Raw genomic sequence first — 17,806 nt, 5'->3', positions numbered from 1 at the left:
TTGCTACCACTATATAAATCTAATATTAATCACAAAGTTCTGGTGATCTCACCTACATTAGAGTTTCTCCAAAATGGTTGATTGGAGTCCTACAATCAAGCACCATAAAACATGGGTAACAGTCCTAGTGGTGTTCTGTAGGAAGGCACATCAGACTTCCCATCTGAGTATCATCAAATACTAAGGTTAATTCAAATTTCAGATTAGATAAGCCTATGGGTGGCCTTTCTTAGGAATTTGTTCCCCTATCTATGCAAGAACCACATTGCTCTTATCATGAGGAAAAGGTTATTTTTATAGCTCCAGTAACCTTTCTGTTCAAGATAAGTTCCTCCTTCTGCAGTTCCAGGGAAATAGTTTTCTCATCATTTTGTTCTAACCCTTGGTATTCCTTTAGATGGTTGTGACATAAATGGGCATTCCTAGTGCTATAAAGGTATATCTGAAGTATATGGAGTACACATGCCAATTGTACCCTGTTCTTCTCATTCTACCCCAAGTGCCAAAGGCTTTATGGCCTGAAAGTGGATGCAGGTAAGATGTTAAAATCCTGCACCAGTGGGCATGCTAGGAATCTGGGAAACTACTCACAGAAGTCCCTAGAGGGTTTGTGGGGAAAGTGTATGAACCTCATCTGAAAAAGATTTGCAAACCAAGTTTCCATTCTTCTGCGGAGGCATCCTTTGGTAGTAAGATTGTACTAGGTTGGCTGCCACATAATTCCTTGCTATACATGGGGGGAATTTCCATACCTGCCTATTATTTTATTCTAATAATTAAAACTCTGTTTATCTCTCTCTCACACACACACACACACACACACACACACACACACACACACACACACTTACTTCTGTGATTCACTGCTCACTACTTCCCATTAGTGATGAATGAGGAGAGAAGGTGTGCAAAAGAATGAGAAATCTCTGTTAGCAATGTCTCTCCTCATTCAACCCGCCCTACTAGTCTGGTAAATTACAAATTGAATTTTTTCTTTAAAGGGAGACTTAGGAAAATCTTGTCTTCAGCTTAATTAAAACATTATATCAAGTTGTTTTAATGCTAATAATTATTTGCTGCAGTGTTTTTACAGCTTTGGAAGAACTCTTTAATTGCCCTGAGTTGAAGGTCAGGGCTTAGTCTTAAAGCCTCTGGCAATGATATTGGCCCGCCTCTAAATTCCACAATGGGATATGTTACATATTCGTGATGAATGAGGAGAGAAGCTGCTAACAACAAATTATCAGTTAAGAAATTTCTCAGTTCCATACCCAGGTCTGCCATAAATTTCATGCTTGGGCAAGGTGGGTGAGATAATATCTTCCATAGGACCTCACCCACCTTGTCTTTCTAATATCCTGTGACCGATGTGGCTACAACTACACTGCATGCTTGGGCAAGTCATTTGACCTCTCTTTGGGTTTGTGTACATGGTGCTTTTGTCTTCACCAGAAGGGGTGTAAATTTTAATCAGCACTAGTGTGTCAGGCATTAATTGGCCTGTGTGAACCAGGCTGGTGCATACTGAATGTTCTCTAGTTTGGGTTAATGTAGTACTGTTTGAAAGGCACACTGGTGTTGACTGAAGTACTGTGTAAACAAGTCCTTTGTCTCAATTTCCCATCTGTAAAACAGATAATACTTTCATACCTCACAGGGATGTTGTGAGGCTAAATCCATGAGTAATTATGAGGATAATTATGGTGTTACTAGCCATAGTAAAATCGATACAAAAATAATAAAATAAATAAAATCTCTCTAACAGGCCAAAATGAAATACTGATTCCTATCATCCCCCAACCTTTGGAGATGTTTGTATTTGGATCAGAATCTGGATCTAAATTTTGTGATCCTATTGTTGGGACAAATTTTCTCTCACATAGCTATGTGCAGTTCCTATTGATTTCAGTAAACAGGAATGCCAATTGCTGTTGAGGCCAGAATTGGGCCCTTACTAGCGCAATAATTGAGAGTTCGTAGTTGATAATTTTTCACCAAAAAGTAAAGCATTATGCATTTTCTAGAATGTATTTCTTTTAGGAATTTCTAATATGTGCTGCAAAAATCTCCTCTGTCACATTTATATTCAAAACCTGTTTCTGTGAACATTAATACATCTCTATAACTTTAAAACTATTAACAACCACAAAATGACAACTTTGCATTACATTAATCATTAATCTTTTTTTTCTAGAATTACTTTGGTGATTTGTGGGGAAAAAGCATAATCTTCACAGCTTTTTGTATACAAGAGAACAAACTTATTTCTTGAAACTTTCTAGTGACCATAACTTTAACATGTTAAAGGGACATTGCTAACTTGAATTCATTTTTAAATGGATTAATTAAAAAATATCATGTTTCTTATAGAGCACCTTTTAAAAGTATATCCTGAAATTAAAATAAAAAACAATTAAAAAAAAGTTATTTTTTTTATTCCCCTCTTCCTAATTAAGTGTCAAGAACTTACATGTTAAGTACCATTCTAAATAGGAGTGTTTTCTTCAGTTGGGGCCTTAATTAGAGCTGGCCTGAAAATGGAAATACCTTCACATGTAAAATTTCAGTTCTGAAAAAATTTCATCTTGAACTGGGACAAAAACATCAAGAAAAATTCTTTTTCAGGAGACCAAAAACAGAATGTTTTCAGCTTTTGGGCTGATTGGTCAGAAACTTCAGTGAAACCGACATCTTCCAGCCTGGCCTCTGGCAAGGTGAGACAGAGAGCATGGCCACTCAACATTCCTTCCTCTCCCCCGGCGCTGGGAACTGGAAAGGCAGAGAGCCAGAATGTTCAGCCTCCCTGGTCTGGAGCTGGGGAGAGAAGAAATTTTTATTTTTGCAAAAAGGGCATTTTCTGTCAAAATTATTCTGGTGAAAAATTCTCGACCAGCGGAAGCCTTAATGTTTACTAAGGCCTTTTTAGCAAGAAAGACACTAACTCCGTAGAGGAGAAACAGTGAGACTGACTAAGACTAAAGTTTGTTTAACTAAAAAAAAGGAAGAAAATATTTTCTCCTCATTAGCTACTTTTAGTTACAGACATATTAGTTGTTACTTGTATCTATGGTAGGTATAAAATTTGCAGACACAAATGTGATTTTCTAATTGATAATGTCACTTTAACTTTTGAGAGAGGGCTTGGCATTTTCATAATATAAAAACTACAAAATGAAAAGGACCATTTCTTATATCCGTGGGAGAAAATAATAGATGCTCTTATACTTCTAGTAATATATTTTTGTCTTTTACATATTGTAAGTAGTCCGTTTCTTAATATGTGGCTCAAGTTCCTTCCTGGTGCTTACTGCTTGGGTTCTCCACTCTCCTCATGTGGGTTGGGCCATGGTTTCTTTTTTTGTGAATGCCTGATGCATCCACTCAGGGTGGCTCCTCACTGTGCCCAAGACACAAGGGGTGTTATCCCTTGGGAAAATAAATTATGCTACCAGTGCTGGCAAGGAGTATACAGCCCAGTACAAGAAAAATATTAAAGTACATTAATACAAACCCCAGCAAATGCATGACACACCCAAAAATAACAGTATAATAAAGGAGTGGCTTTCCTGGGAATAGGAAAATAGAATGTGGGGAAGGAAAGGGTCAGGGTTAACTAATCATTAACAAATCAACCTATTCTCCACCTCCCAGTGCTCACAACACTTCCCAGCCCCCAGATCCACCCGTCACCTTTCCAAGCAGATGGTATGCTAAGGTTGAGTCCTGAGACGAGTGCTGCAGCTCTGTGAATGTTGGACGGATTAAACAGAAAGGGCCCCCTTACTATGTCTTCACCCCTGGGTGGGGCAGGATCCTCTCCTAGCTCCGTGGTCTGGAGTCCTGTGTAGGTCTCATCTGGCTCTCAGTAGTCAGTGTTGGGTCAGACCATTGCCACTCTGGATGCTGATCTCTGCAGGGCTGGAACTGCTTGACCCAGGCACTAGATCCAACAGCAGTTCAGGCTCCGTTTGTGGGGCATGGGAATTAATCAGAGATTCCCTGAGCTGTTCTTTTCTCTCTCAGTTCCTCCCAAACTCAAAGCTCAAACTGAAACTAAAGCTAGTCTCTTTGGGTACATCTAGACTACAATTAAAAGCCCCTGGCTAGTCCATGCCAGCTGATTTGGGCTAAGGGGCAGTGTAAATGTGCAGGCTTGGTTAGGAGCCTGAGTTCTGGGACCCTCCCACTTGGGTCTCCTGCCCAAGTCTCCTGCCCAAGCCTTTACATCTACACTGCAATTAAACAGCCCCTTCGCTTGAACAGTGCAAGCCCAAGTCAGCTGGCACAGGCCAGCCATGGGTGTTGAATTGCAGTGTAGACGTATACATTGTCTCTGAATCAGGCTGGTCATCCACCGAGGGGGCTGAACAGCCCTTGCTCATCATTGGTCCAGCAAACTGCTTGTTTATATCTCGCAGTGTAGAACCTCCATAGTGGCCTCAGCAGGAGCTTCTAGTCCATTCTGCTCACACCCCTGACGCCAAGCATGCTGGGAAATAGTGTCAGAGAGCTTTGGTACCCATTATTGTTGTAGACCCTAGGGTAGGACCCACTAGGCTCAGTCCAGAGTTCCAGGAGATGGCAAAGTCCAAGTGAGGGTTACATGTATTTTAAAAGTAGAATTTAAAAGCAAGTAACAATCTCACGTGAAATATACCAATGAAAATTTGTACTATTATTCTTTGTCAGAGTACATCTTAAAACCACAAAATTCATGGTAAAATAAGCAGAATTTGTGGTAGTTCCTTAGATTAACAATGTAATCCATTTTTTAATTCTCTCAGGCACTCGAGGATTATCTGGAACAGAATACTAGACAGATTGATGACATTGTTACCTTGGTGCGAGGAAAGCTGTCTAAGCAGAATCGAGTGACTCTCGGAGCACTTGTTGTGCTGGATGTTCATGCTAGGGATGTTCTTGCATCTCTAGTAAGCAAGAAAGTCAGTGATGAAAGTGACTTTGAATGGTTAAGTCAGCTTAGGTACTACTGGGAGGTAAGTAATGTCACTGAATCCTATTAGAAGAGAATTTTGGTTCACAGCTTTTCAATTTGTGCTTGCTTGCTGACACAGGTAATAGTAGCACTAATATGAGAATTTTTGCTGATGACAAAATATATCTATCCAATCATTCTGCCGATTGCAAGATAAAATGGCCAATAGCCATAAATATATGATTTTAATTAAAATTACTTTTTTCATCACTGTTGACTGTCAGTGCACTTGCTGAATCTGCAGGTTTACAGATAAAAACTAATTTGGTCTAAGAGTATAGTTTGATTCCCTGACACTGCTGGCAAGGTAGAGAATTTTTTAGTAGTGATCTTAAGTTTTGAGTTAAAAGCTTTAGTCTGACTTATCAAGATTTCTGTGTTATGAGAATGCATTACACTTCTTGGCAAAGGTCTAAATATTTGTCTCGGAGACCATGTTTTTAAACATTACATTCACCAGGAGATGTTCCAATATAAAGAGCAGCTTGTAGCCAGGGCCGGCTCTAGGCACCAGCAAAACAAGCTGGTGCTTGGGGCGGCACATTTTTAGGGGTGGCATGGCCGGCGCCAGAATGCCGCCCCTAAAAATGTGCCCCGCGGCCCTAGCTCACCTCCGCTGCTGCTGCCACGGCGCGTGAAACAGCTGAATCGCGTGCCGCTACTCCCCCTCCCTCCCAGGCTTGGGAGCCTGGGAGGGAGGGGGAGCAGCGGTGCGCGAATCAGCTGTTTTGCGCGCCGTGGTGGCTCGGGGTCTCCCCCTCCCTCCCAGGCTCTCAAACCTGGGAGGGAGGGGGAGATCCCGAGCAGCCATTTCGTGCGCCGCTGCCCCCCCTCCCTCCCCCNCTGAATCTCAACAGGGGTGTTGTGAGGATAAATTCACTAATATGTCTAAGGTGCTTAAATATTAACATGATGTCCCTTAAATACTTTGAGAGACAGATAGCAGCAGCCTGAATCCTGATATGAATAGCTTGAGCACTGGCTTCTGTTAACTAAAGCAGCAAGGTTGAGAGCAGGGCCGGCTCTAGGATTTTTGCCGCCCAAAGCAAAAACAATTTTGGCCGCCCCCCCTTCTTTAATTACTCCACCCCCGGCCCCGCCTCAACTCCGCCCCTTCCCCAAATCCCTAGCCCTGCCTCCTCCCCCTAGGCTCTCAAGCCTAGGAGGGAGAGAGGGGGAGAAGCGGCGCCCGCTCCGCGGCCACTCGGAGTCTCCTCCCTCCCAGGCTCTCAAACCTGGGAGGGGGGAGACTCCGAGTGGTCGCGGCGCGGGCGCCGCTTCTCCCCCTCCCTCCCTCCTAGGCTTGAGAGCCTGGGGGGAGGAGGTAGGGCTGGGGATTTGGGGAAGGGGCGGAGTTGAGGCGGGGCCTGGGGTGGGGTAATTAAAGAATGGGGGGGGCGGCCAAAATTGTTTTTGCTTTGAGTGGCAAAAATCCTAGAGCCGGCCCTGCTTGTAGCAGTAATTAGAGAAATCTGTTGGGAACAGTTGTTACCAGAAGACTAGAATCACTATACTGGCCTTGTCCAGAAAATGTGCTAAAGTATTTTTCGAAATGCCAGTTGGTCTTGTTTCTAAACATGGACTGTTTTGAGCTGCAATAAGATTTACAAATACACTGTACTGTTACAAATTAATAGTCAATAATGATCGGTACGTTTCATGACTTTGAATTATTTCATAACTAAAGAGATCTCAGATAACTCATTTTGATCAAGTTTTTTAGGTGATGATTAGTCAGTGCATAACAGAAAGGAGGTATATGTTACCAAAGTCTGTTGAACCAATCCTTGCAGCAGATGACAGTCAGGTATAGTGCTGTCAGGTTGCTTATTTGCTTACAACTTGGCACTTCTATACCTAAGTTGTTTAACGTTTCATTCTCATTATTTCCTCTTTTTCACATACAGACATATCTTTTGTAGTATCTTTCCTAGTTTTCTGTTACATTTCATACATTTCCAGCTGCATAATATCTGTTTTAGCTCAAGCTCCTATTTAGTTATGTGGCTAGTACCTTGCTAAAAATATTTATTTCTTGCTTAACAATTCTTGCAAAAATATTCCAAAGATTACTATATCTATCTGATAAGTTTAGCAAGCTAGCATTTTTTTCCTTTAGCATGATCTCAGAGCATTATGGGACTCTGGCTGGCAGTTATGCTATAAGGACTTATAGAAGTCTGACATATAGGTCAATCGTACTAATGCTTTTTCCACTGTTGGGATGATAAAATCATGTGCATTGCTAACATTTATTGTTTCATTTTTAATTAGAGAAATTTGTATATAATAGAACAAAAATCTGGCTGCATCTTATTTTTGTGTAGGTCATTTATATCTATCAGTTACCACTACTCACGTGACGCGAGTCATATTTGAGCTATTGTCCTAGAACAGTTCTCAAACATTTTCATACTGTGGCATGTAATTGCAGATAGATCTTATGGGTTCACCTCCTAAACATGACCCTACACTTTGGTAGCTACATTGTTTGGTTTTATGAATAAGTAATATCAAGGTAATATTAAAGGGACATTGTGAAATAGTTTATTTTATTGAAGTTTTACATCTCCATATTTTGTATCTGTACTATTTATTTTTTCTCTTTAGATGTGAGACTTTACATTTATTGATACTGAATCTCACCCATTGCCAACGGCTCTCATAGATGTAATTTCTCCCAGGCATGTTTTATTTTTTGTGTTTGCTACCCTCCATTCTCCATAAGTTGGTCACTGTTGAATATATTCCAAAGAAACATCCAACAGAGACATACGTGAAACAGGGTGCAGAGAAGGGCTGGTTTTGAGTTTAGTTAATTAAAAAACTACTTAACATTCTGAGAACCCTGAACAACTGCAAGAATCCTTATTGCATGAAATCTGACAGATACAACCCAATTGTGATCAAAATATCTCTGGGAACTACATAGATCTGCTCCTTAGCTAACATTTTGAGAATCACTTATGCCCCTGTTGACCCATGTTGGCAACAGAGCGGGGTACACAATTAGAAGTCTGTACCCAGGGACATGATTAGACATGCCCAGGTGGGCATGTTCTTTTCTGATTGCCATCCTCACAATATTTTGCGAAGAGGGACATGTGCAGTCTCTGCTGAAAGCAAAGAACTTGCTGGTTGTCATGGTTATTGTAGGATGTAGGTATGTAAAATATTTTGAGTTATGTCACATGAAGAATATTATGTTCCAAAGCTGCTGGAAGTGAAACTGGTCACTTGAGCTGGCATGGATTTCAGTACTAATGCAATCAAGCATGAGAAAAATTGACATCTTTTGACCCAGCCTAGCCAAATGTTGGCAATCTGGACAAAATGGTGGCTTGGGCCTTTACAAATCACAAAAGAGCCCAAGCAAAAGATCTTGAATAGGGGGACCATCGGGGTGAACTAAAGTTAACAAAATGCCATGGTTATGAAAAAAGACAAAAGGTATGGAACTGTATAATAGGAGAAAGGAGGGCACAGGATGGAGGCAACAGTGCCAGTGTGTGTCTCATGAAAAGTGGATCCCAGCTCTCCTGATGGGACAAGCTTTATAGGGACCATTGGGTGAGAAATAACTTATTAGACAGGAAAGAAACTTGTTAATAAGTATAGGCTCTAGACTGTGTTGTATGTTTTCCTTTAATCTGTAACCATATATTTCCAATCCTTATATTTGCTTCTGTTTGAATCTTTATTTTAAGCTTTGTCAGATAAACTTCCGTTTGGTTCTTCTATATACATGACTAAGTGCTGTGTGCTAAGGAGAGTGCTAAACTAATGAGACTGGTGAACTGGGGGGCACAGATTCCATGGAGGCAGCAAATCTGTGTGCATTGTGGATGTCCAGAAGTTGTGGATCTGGGCATTCAAGTGCAACAAAGTGGAATGTACAGACAGGTTGGAGTGGCCTGTGCCTCAGGGCCAGAGTAGAGCTCTGGTGGCTAACTAGCTCCATAGATTTAGCCACAAGTTGTCTCTGTTCTGACCTAAGGACTTACTTAGGGAACATAAGGGCTGGGGTGTGGAAATTGCTAGCATGCAGCGGGAAAGAATGGGGCTTGCAAAACCTGGAGTGGCAGTGTTGCCAGCAGTTGGAAGTTTTGGACATGTTTTCCCTGGTGGGTACAGATGAGGCTTCCTCATGCTGTAAACAGGATGTGGTGATTCATCCGTTATTTCTAGTTAACCCTGAAAGTGTCACACTACTGTCTGTCCTTAAATTTATTAATTAGTGTTATTGTAGTACCTAGATGCCCCAGTCAGTATCAGGCCTCCATGATGCCATGTGCTGTGTAAAGAAATAAGAGAAAATCACTGCCCTGAAGAGATTTTTGCTTAGAGGATCAAGAGATGAAAGCCTACTCATTTCATTTATATACCATAAGCCATGTGATCTGCTCAGTAGTTGTTTCTAATAGCAGCATGCCAAGCTGCACGTTTAAAGAATAAGCCTGATTAGTTTTATTTATTTTAGTTTCCTGTATTATATAAAATATGTATTTTGTTCCCATAGGAAGGACATCTACAAACAAAGATGATCAATGCTGGTTTGCAATATGGATATGAGTATCTTGGTAATACCCCAAGATTGGTTATCACTCCACTTACAGACAGATGCTACAGGTAAAACCACAAATTAGTGAATGTGTTAGAAACATGAATTTATATTACTGAAATAATTTAATTGAGTCCTCAGAATAGATGTCTGCCAACATGAAATGGATGATTCTACTTTATTACTTTTGTTATTATTTATTATTCTATTGTTCTTTTATGCATGATGATATGGTATGCTCTTTGTTTATTGATTAGATTAGGGTATGTGTTAATATTTTATTGTGATATAATTGACATTTTGAGAAAAATTAATTATCTATAGATTCCTGTTTTAAAGAACAGATGTGCTCACAAAAGTAACTATAAAAATGGCAGTTTCTCATTCAACATGTTTCCTTTATGGCTTGAGGTCATTTCTGCTTGGACATAGGTGCTCTGATACCACTGTGATGAGAGCCATATAAGTACTTAGATAGGGATTTTGCTGAGCAAAAAATGTTTTTACTACTGTAAGTATTTCAGAGCTAACACCTGCTAAGGTAGAGTGTGTTAGATGCTATTCTGCCTCATAAATGAAAAATAAAATTACAGGTATGTGCTAAATTTTGACTGAGGCACTTTTTTATAGGTAATGCAGCTATTTTTTCAGACCCCAGTTTAGGTTAAAATGCCACTAGTTTGAAATCATTTTTTAAATTGTAAACTGAACAAATTTGAGATTTAAATCAATATTGTAATCCATTGGTGTCATTTATTACACCACTTTTCGGTCTGTAGCCCCATTTTTGATATTTTGGAAAGTGACTAGAAATAAGTAGTATTTTGGACTCTGGGTAAATTACTTCATGTATGACTGTAATGTTGGTGACTCCAACTGTCGGTACTGTAGGAAATCTTGTAGAATTTGTTGGATATGGATATATAGACATTGAACAGCAGTTTTTAAAGTTTCCTGTAAATACTGGAATAGCAGGAAAAATGACGTGTTACCAATGATAGTATCGAAAATGGCACACTTTTATCAACTCTTTTTTTAATTTCAGAACCCTGTTTGGAGCACTTCACCTTCATCTAGGAGGTGCCCCTGAAGGTCCTGCTGGAACTGGAAAAACTGAAACTACGAAAGACTTAGCAAAGGCTGTAGCGAAGCAATGTGTGGTTTTCAATTGTTCTGATGGATTGGATTACCTTGCGTTAGGAAAATTTTTTAAGGTTTGGATTAATCTTGAGGGCCATATTTTCATTTACACCAAGGCCTCTTTATTTCACTCTGGCATGTGAAATAGCATAGAATATAGAGTTGGTCATAGTGGGCTATGAGTTATCAGCGTCCTGTCATCCAGTCCCAGATTCTGGCAGTGAGAGGTTTAGGGGCACCTGGAGAATGGGGTGCATCCCTGACACATTGACTAATAGCCATTGGTGGACCTATCTTCCATAAACTTAACTAATTCTGTTTTTTAACCCAGTTATATTTTTGGCCATCACAACATCCCACAGCAATGAATTGTTGACTGTGTGTGGAGAAGTACTTCCTTTTGTTTGTTTTTCATCTGCTGCCTATTAATGCCATCCAGTGACTCCAAGATCTTTTTATTATGTGAAGAGGGTGTATATGTAATTTATCTTACTTTAAAGCCTCTTGACACTGCTAAAATGATGTAAAATTCAATAGGTAATTCAGCCAAAATGTTTAAATTATATTTTAGGTTTTGTTTTAAAAATAAAAAATACCCACAGTGATTTTATTTATTTTTTAGTAGGAAGCATAGGTTGCATTTTACTAAGAACAATTTTATTAGCTATGTGGTAATGGATAGACACAAAATTAGGGGTGTTCTAAACACTAATAATTGTCCAGTAAAAATGAAAGCTTTTCAGGTAAAAAGCTGTATTCAAACCAGTAAACTTTTGTATTTTTATATCATGTATATTACATATATCATGGAGATAAAATTGTTCACGTCTGCTTCCATCTTTTAAGTATAAATAATGAGACAAATTCTGTAATCTTCACCTAGTCAAAACTCCCACTTAAGTTACAAAGGATTTGAGGACTGGCTCAAGAACTTTTTGTAATACAATCAGAAGGCTACCAGTTACCCTTTTAAGAAAACCAGATTTAGTAAATAGCTGGAAAAATTCCCTTCAGTACACAATATTCTGTATAAAACATCATACTTGTTAGCATTTTTAAAGATAAGCGTTTTATTTTCTGACGGCAGATACATCATTTTTCTTGTGAAACACTGTTTTGGCCATATTTGCAAACAGATTCCACATTTACAGCCTCTTTTTTTTTAAACAAGCCTAAATTTTTTGTCCTAGAAGGGGTTTGAACTACTGACATTTTTATCCTATTTGTTTGATGGAGAAAGATACAGCATTTATAGCAAATGTTAATCATATAGCACAGGGACTACAGAGACAAAGGGAAACTAACGATACTGGAAAGTACTGTAATGTTCAGAACTCAAATACCACTGACAGGGGTGTGGTATTAACATTGGAAGTTTAGGAATGCATCTAAACTATAAAAATCAGTACATTCATTACTGAAACCACATTAAGCTGCTAAAGTAGACAGAGCTCTGCTGTTTTAATTTGTATAATAAAAATCTGCTCTAAACAGGTTTCCATGACACTATAGTGAAAATATCAGAGCCCTACCTATACTAGGGCTATATACATAAATCTATAAATATAAGAAACCTGTGGTTTCCAAAGTTCATCCAAATTTGTCTGAAACACTGGTGCTTGACTAGAATAATCTATCCATAATGGGAAAACAAAATGCTGTGTTCAAAATGTGAAAAGTAAAACATATTAAATTACAGAAAAATATTCATGGAGAGTGAAATTTACCACAGCATGTGCTGCAGAACCCCTGCAGTAGCATCTTTGGAAGATATTGCATACCTGGAAGGGGTTTCTGTCTTGGCTCCAAATAGATCAGTAAAGAATGGATCATGGGGGAAGGGCAAATTAATCCAGTTACAGATATTCCCTAGTGCCAAGCTTGGCACCCTGCATAGGTATGTAAGGGATGGTGATGGTTACTCCTGCTTGAAAAAGTAATAGTTGCCAAGGAGAAGTGCATTGTCGCCCACCCACTGACTGTGGGCGTGGAGATGAATTTCAGCCTTGTAGAGTTTCTTGATTTGTCCATTTTACTCAGGTTTTATGAGAGAGTGTGTGAATGTCACCCAAAATTTATTACTTTTTCTTTTGGATCCTTGCTACTGTTACCCACTTCTTAGTCATCTCAGGATTAGATTATTGCAATGCACTCAAATTGACTGCAGACTGAAGCTGGTGCAGAATGCCACATCCCCCTTATTATATGAAGTATGTCATCTGGACCACATTCCACCTGTATTCTGGGACCTGCATTAGCAGCTGATTGGTCTCCAGGTGGAGTTTAGGGTGTTGGGGTTTTTTTGACCTACAAAGCCCTGAATGGCCAGGGGGACCTCTTTGATTGAGAGAATACCTCTCTCTCCGTGCCATGGTGCCAGCTGGAGTCAGTGAAGGCATTAGCTCTGAAGCTCTCCTGTTAGAAATAAGAGGGGGCTGCACACATATTGTTGTCCATATAGGCCCATTGGAGCTGAAACTTGCTTCCTTGTCCAAAATAGTCAAAATGTGCTGACCTTCAGGATATCCATCTATTTGATAGGTGTTTGGGTTAAATTGGGATATTATTTTATTTTGTTGTTTTGATTTATTGGCTGACAAATTAATATATTTTACAGTGTATTGCTTCTGGGAAATGTTCTAATATGAATTGTGAGTTTGGTTAGTTGTTAACATGCCCAAAGCTTGTGTGTAGTAATCTTTTGTATATTAAATGTAAATACATATTTTTCATTATTCATTATTCACTTATCACTGTTACAATGAAAATAAATAATGAATATAAATGAATAGTTTGTTTGTTATACCCTTCCAGGGTTTGTTATCTTGTGGAGCCTGGGCTTGCTTTGATGAATTTAACAGAATTGATTTGGAAGTACTTTCTGTTGTTGCTCAACAAATTCTTACTATCCAAAGAGGTAATTTATTGCTTTAGTCACATCTTCTATGCTAAATATGAATAAAATAAAGAGTAAAAAAAAGTAGTATTTGACTAGTAACTACAATTACATTAATTTTCATTTGTCCATAGGTATCAATTCAGGGTCTGACTTACTAATATTTGAAGGAACTGAACTGAAACTGAACCCCACATGTGCTGTCTTTATAACCATGAATCCAGGTTATGCTGGGCGTTCAGAGCTTCCAGATAATCTTAAGGTACTGTAGAAAATAGTTAGAATAACTATTACAGTTTCAGTTTTATTAATTTTTGAAGTTAATACAGAAGAAATAATGCTCTCATCAAATACATACATTACTGAGAATATTTAATCAAATCAACCTCTACTGCTCTTAACTCAATATTCAAACCAATAATTATTATCTCCTCCCATGAAGAGGAACAAAAAAGAAAAATTAGCCTGAAGACAGTGCAATAATTAGAAAAATTGTCAATGTCAAGAGGTATTTTTAAGAGAAGGATCTAACACATACAGTTGGTAGAAAATGGGGGATCCATTTTCATAAATATTTTTGTGTTTTTGAGAAAAAAAGTTTTGTCTCGAAGCACAATAAAACATCAAAATCATGAAATTTCAATGGAAAAGGATTTCAAGAATATTCTGCTTCAGGAGAGCCAAATTGGAATTTTTCTGCTTCCCAGCTGCCCTCTAGGACGGTATTAATTTCACTTGTGAAATTAATCCCCAGCTCCAGGGATGTAGAGAGGGGTGCTGCCCATCCCCCAGAACAAGTTGGGAGGCAGGGAAGTAGAGCTCCTGGCATTGTGTCTCTCCATGGCTGGGAGCAAGATGGGAGGTAAGGAGGCAGACTGCTCTGGTGCTGAGCCTCTCCATGGCCAGAATAAGGGGCAGGTGGGGAGGCAGAGTGCCCGGCACTGTGCCTCTTCATCCCTAGGAGCAGGTGGCTAGGGTGGGAGGTGGAGAGACCTGCCTGTGTTTTGACAAAAGTTTTGTTGAATTTCTTATATATTTAGTGAAACATTTTCTTTTATTGAATTGGCGTTTTCTAGTGCAATGGCGGTTTGTCAGAAATTTTACAACTTGTTGTGGTAACAGTGCTTTTGAATAAGAAACAGAATATTTAAAGGAAATTGCTGCATATTTTCCTCAGCCCAGAATGCTGAAAGTTCAGAAAGTAAGAGGAACACTTCACATCTCATAAGTTGTGAACAATATTTGTAAATAATGGGTTTTAATTGATTATTGCTGATGATTGTTACTTGTTGAAAGGTGATTTGATTTGCTGTGCAGGAATTCAGAGTGTTTGATGTGAGAAATTGCAAACCAGTTTAATATCAAGTTAAGAATTAGAATTAATTGTACTGTTTACTATTTTTCAAATAACTTGATTTCCAAACATAAACAGACATATTCTTACTTTGAATATGGATGCACAACTGCCACTGAAGTTTGTGGGAGCCAGTTGTGAAACCCCCATTGAAGTCAAGGAGAGTTTTGCTATTGACATCACTGGGGGTCAGTTTTTTAGCCCAAGTATTCTCTGAAGCAAGAAGATATGAATGTTAAAGTAAAAGAAAAACTCTATTGTGCATTTTTCTGATGGTTTCACAAATAATGTCATAGAATCATAGAATATTAGAATTGGAAGAGAACCCAGGAGGTCATCTAGTCCAACCCCCTGCTCAAAGCAGGACCAACACTAACTAAATCATCCCAGCCAGGGCTTTGTCAAGCCAGGCCTTAAAAACCTCTAAGGATGAAGATTCCACCACCTCCCTAGGTAACCCATTCCAGTGCTTCACCACCCTCCTAGTGACAGTGTTTCCTAATATCCAATCTAGACCTCTCCCACTGCAACTTGAGACTATTGCTTCTTGGTCTATCATCTACCACCACTGAGAACAGCCTACCTCCATCTTCTTTGGAACCCCCCTTCAGGTAGTTGAAGTCTGCTATCAAATCCCCACTTACTGTTCTCTTCTGCAGACTAAATAACCACAGTTCCCTCAGCATCTTTTCGTAAGTCATGTGCCTCAGCCCCCTAATAATTTTCGTTGCCCTCCTCTGGACTTTCTCCAATTTGTCCACGTCTCCTCTGCATTGGGGGGACCAAAACTGGATGCAATACTCTAGGTGTGGCCTCACCAGTGCCGAATAATCACTTCCCCCGATCTGCTGGCAATGCTCCTACTAATACAGCCCAATATGCTGTTGGTCTTCTTGCAACAAGGGCACACTGCTGACTTATATCCAGCTTCTCGTCCACTGTAATCCCCAGGTCCTTTTCTGCAGAACTGTTGCTTAGCCAGTCAGTCCCCAGCCTGTAGCAGTGCATGGGATTCTTCTTTCCTAAATGCAGGACTCTGCACTTGTCCTTGTTGAACCTCATCAGATTTCTTTTGGCCCAATCTTCTAATTTGTCTAGGTCACTCTGAACCCTATCCCTACCCTCCAGCATATCTACCCTCTACATATCCCCCCAGTTTAGTGTTATCTGTGAATTTGCTGAGGGTTCATTTAATCCCATCATCCAGATCATTAATAATGATCATTAATAATATCGTTGTAACATGATGTCACATTCTAAAAGCTATGTAGGAATGTGGAACTCCTCTTTTGAGCCATCTTAAAATCTGGTGTTAGCACGCAACCAGGTGATATATAGGTTAATACAAGAGGAGCTGGAATGTCTCTCTGAGGATCAGAGCAATTCCTACAGGAACCCTAGGAACTTTCTCAGGGGAGAAAGCTGAGGCTTATGTTTTGTTGTTGTAATTCAAGTTACTGTTATATGCAGTGTTTGCAGATTCTTTTCAAAGCAGGATAGGAACTTCATATGGTTACATGTGGTATTAGGATGGGATGAAAAAAAATGACCCTCTGTACAGAAATGGAAAATGAAAGATGTCCTGAAACGGCTGGTAGAACAGCAAAAACAGCAGTAAGTTCGTGCTGTATCAACAGGTCTTGATGCTATTTAGGAAGAAACAGCAATATCATCAGTAAGCCCAGGCTACAGCCAAACAATGGTATCAGCAACAGTTCTGGTAGCAGCTGCTTCAGAGCTTATTAAGCCACTTGCACCGAGATTTCAGTCATTCCTTCTGCAGCTTTGTGGTATTTTGTGTGTTTTTCTGGTTTATGTTGAATAAAAAAAACTAACAAAAATGAATTTTCACTCTGACATTAGGCATCTATAAATATTTATGGAAAGTAATAAAACATATAGTATAGTCATTGACTTATTGATACTGGAATTTAATTGGATGCCAGTATAATGAAAAATTACATAATTTTATGTATATGTAAAATAAGTTATACAAAGTATTACGGTATTGTATGTCACTATGGCTGATGTGATTTTTAATGTTTATTTAATAGGCTCTCTTTAGAACAGTAGCTATGATGGTTCCTGATTATGCCATGATTGCAGAAATTGTCTTGTATTCCTGTGGTTTTGTTACTGCTCGACCTCTGTCAGTGAAAATTGTAGCTACATATCGTCTATGTTCAGAGCAATTGTCTTCCCAGCATCATTACGATTATGGAATGAGAGCTGTAAAGTCAGTGCTTACTGCAGCTGGTAACTTGAAGGTAAAAGATTTATTGCATTTTCTTTGGTATCCAGTATTTTAATCAGAAAAGTTTGTTTCATGTTTGTAGCAGAAGAATTTGTTCACACTGTTCTGTACATTTTCAAATAGAAATTTGGGGTTTTATGCATATGAGTCCTGTTAATATCAATCATATAAATAGCTAAAATGCTGTGTGACTCTGAAAATTTAGGGGTGAGAGCATATATTACAGGGCACAATTTAAATTGCTGTGATCATTCCAGGGACTAATCACTTTTTGATGTGCATGTACAGCTCTCATAACTAATGGGAATTACATATTGATTGAAAGCCAAATACACTCCTGTGTAACTATAGTCAGGCTTTGTCTATGGCTATGCTAGCTGCTATCCTTGCAAATTTCATGGACCTTTGTCCATGCACAATGAACTTGTCCCATGACAGAATTCAAGATGTACTAGCTCAGTCCACTTTTGGCTGGTTCTTTTACTTCCTGTTCATGCAGGAGACTCTAACCAATCTTACACTTGGTGAGGTATTGGGGAGTGAGGCTTTATTCTATTCTATTCAATTCTATGTAGGTTCTTATCCGGCCCACCTTGCCATAGTAT

The 17,806-nt window shown here is 39.2% G+C and overlaps 1 protein-coding gene across 1 annotated transcript in view; it reads left to right on the top strand.

The window, feature by feature from the left end:
* Positions 1 to 17,806, top strand: part of DNAH7 (dynein axonemal heavy chain 7) — a 227,691-nt gene that overhangs the window by 83,274 nt on the left and 126,611 nt on the right. The window contains exons 22-27 of the mRNA XM_034786290.1: positions 4,785 to 4,997; positions 9,516 to 9,625; positions 10,603 to 10,771; positions 13,512 to 13,614; positions 13,728 to 13,855; positions 17,002 to 17,214. Of these exons, the coding sequence (XP_034642181.1) occupies positions 4,785 to 4,997; positions 9,516 to 9,625; positions 10,603 to 10,771; positions 13,512 to 13,614; positions 13,728 to 13,855; positions 17,002 to 17,214 (936 nt within the window). The remainder of the gene's footprint in view (positions 1 to 4,784; positions 4,998 to 9,515; positions 9,626 to 10,602; positions 10,772 to 13,511; positions 13,615 to 13,727; positions 13,856 to 17,001; positions 17,215 to 17,806) is intronic.

The sequence above is a fragment of the Trachemys scripta genome, chromosome 11, assembly GCF_013100865.1.
Source record: "Trachemys scripta elegans isolate TJP31775 chromosome 11, CAS_Tse_1.0, whole genome shotgun sequence".
Classification (NCBI taxonomy): domain Eukaryota; kingdom Metazoa; phylum Chordata; order Testudines; family Emydidae; genus Trachemys; species Trachemys scripta.
Note: the sequence above shows the minus strand (reverse complement) of the source record. Positions and strands in the feature narration are given on the sequence as shown.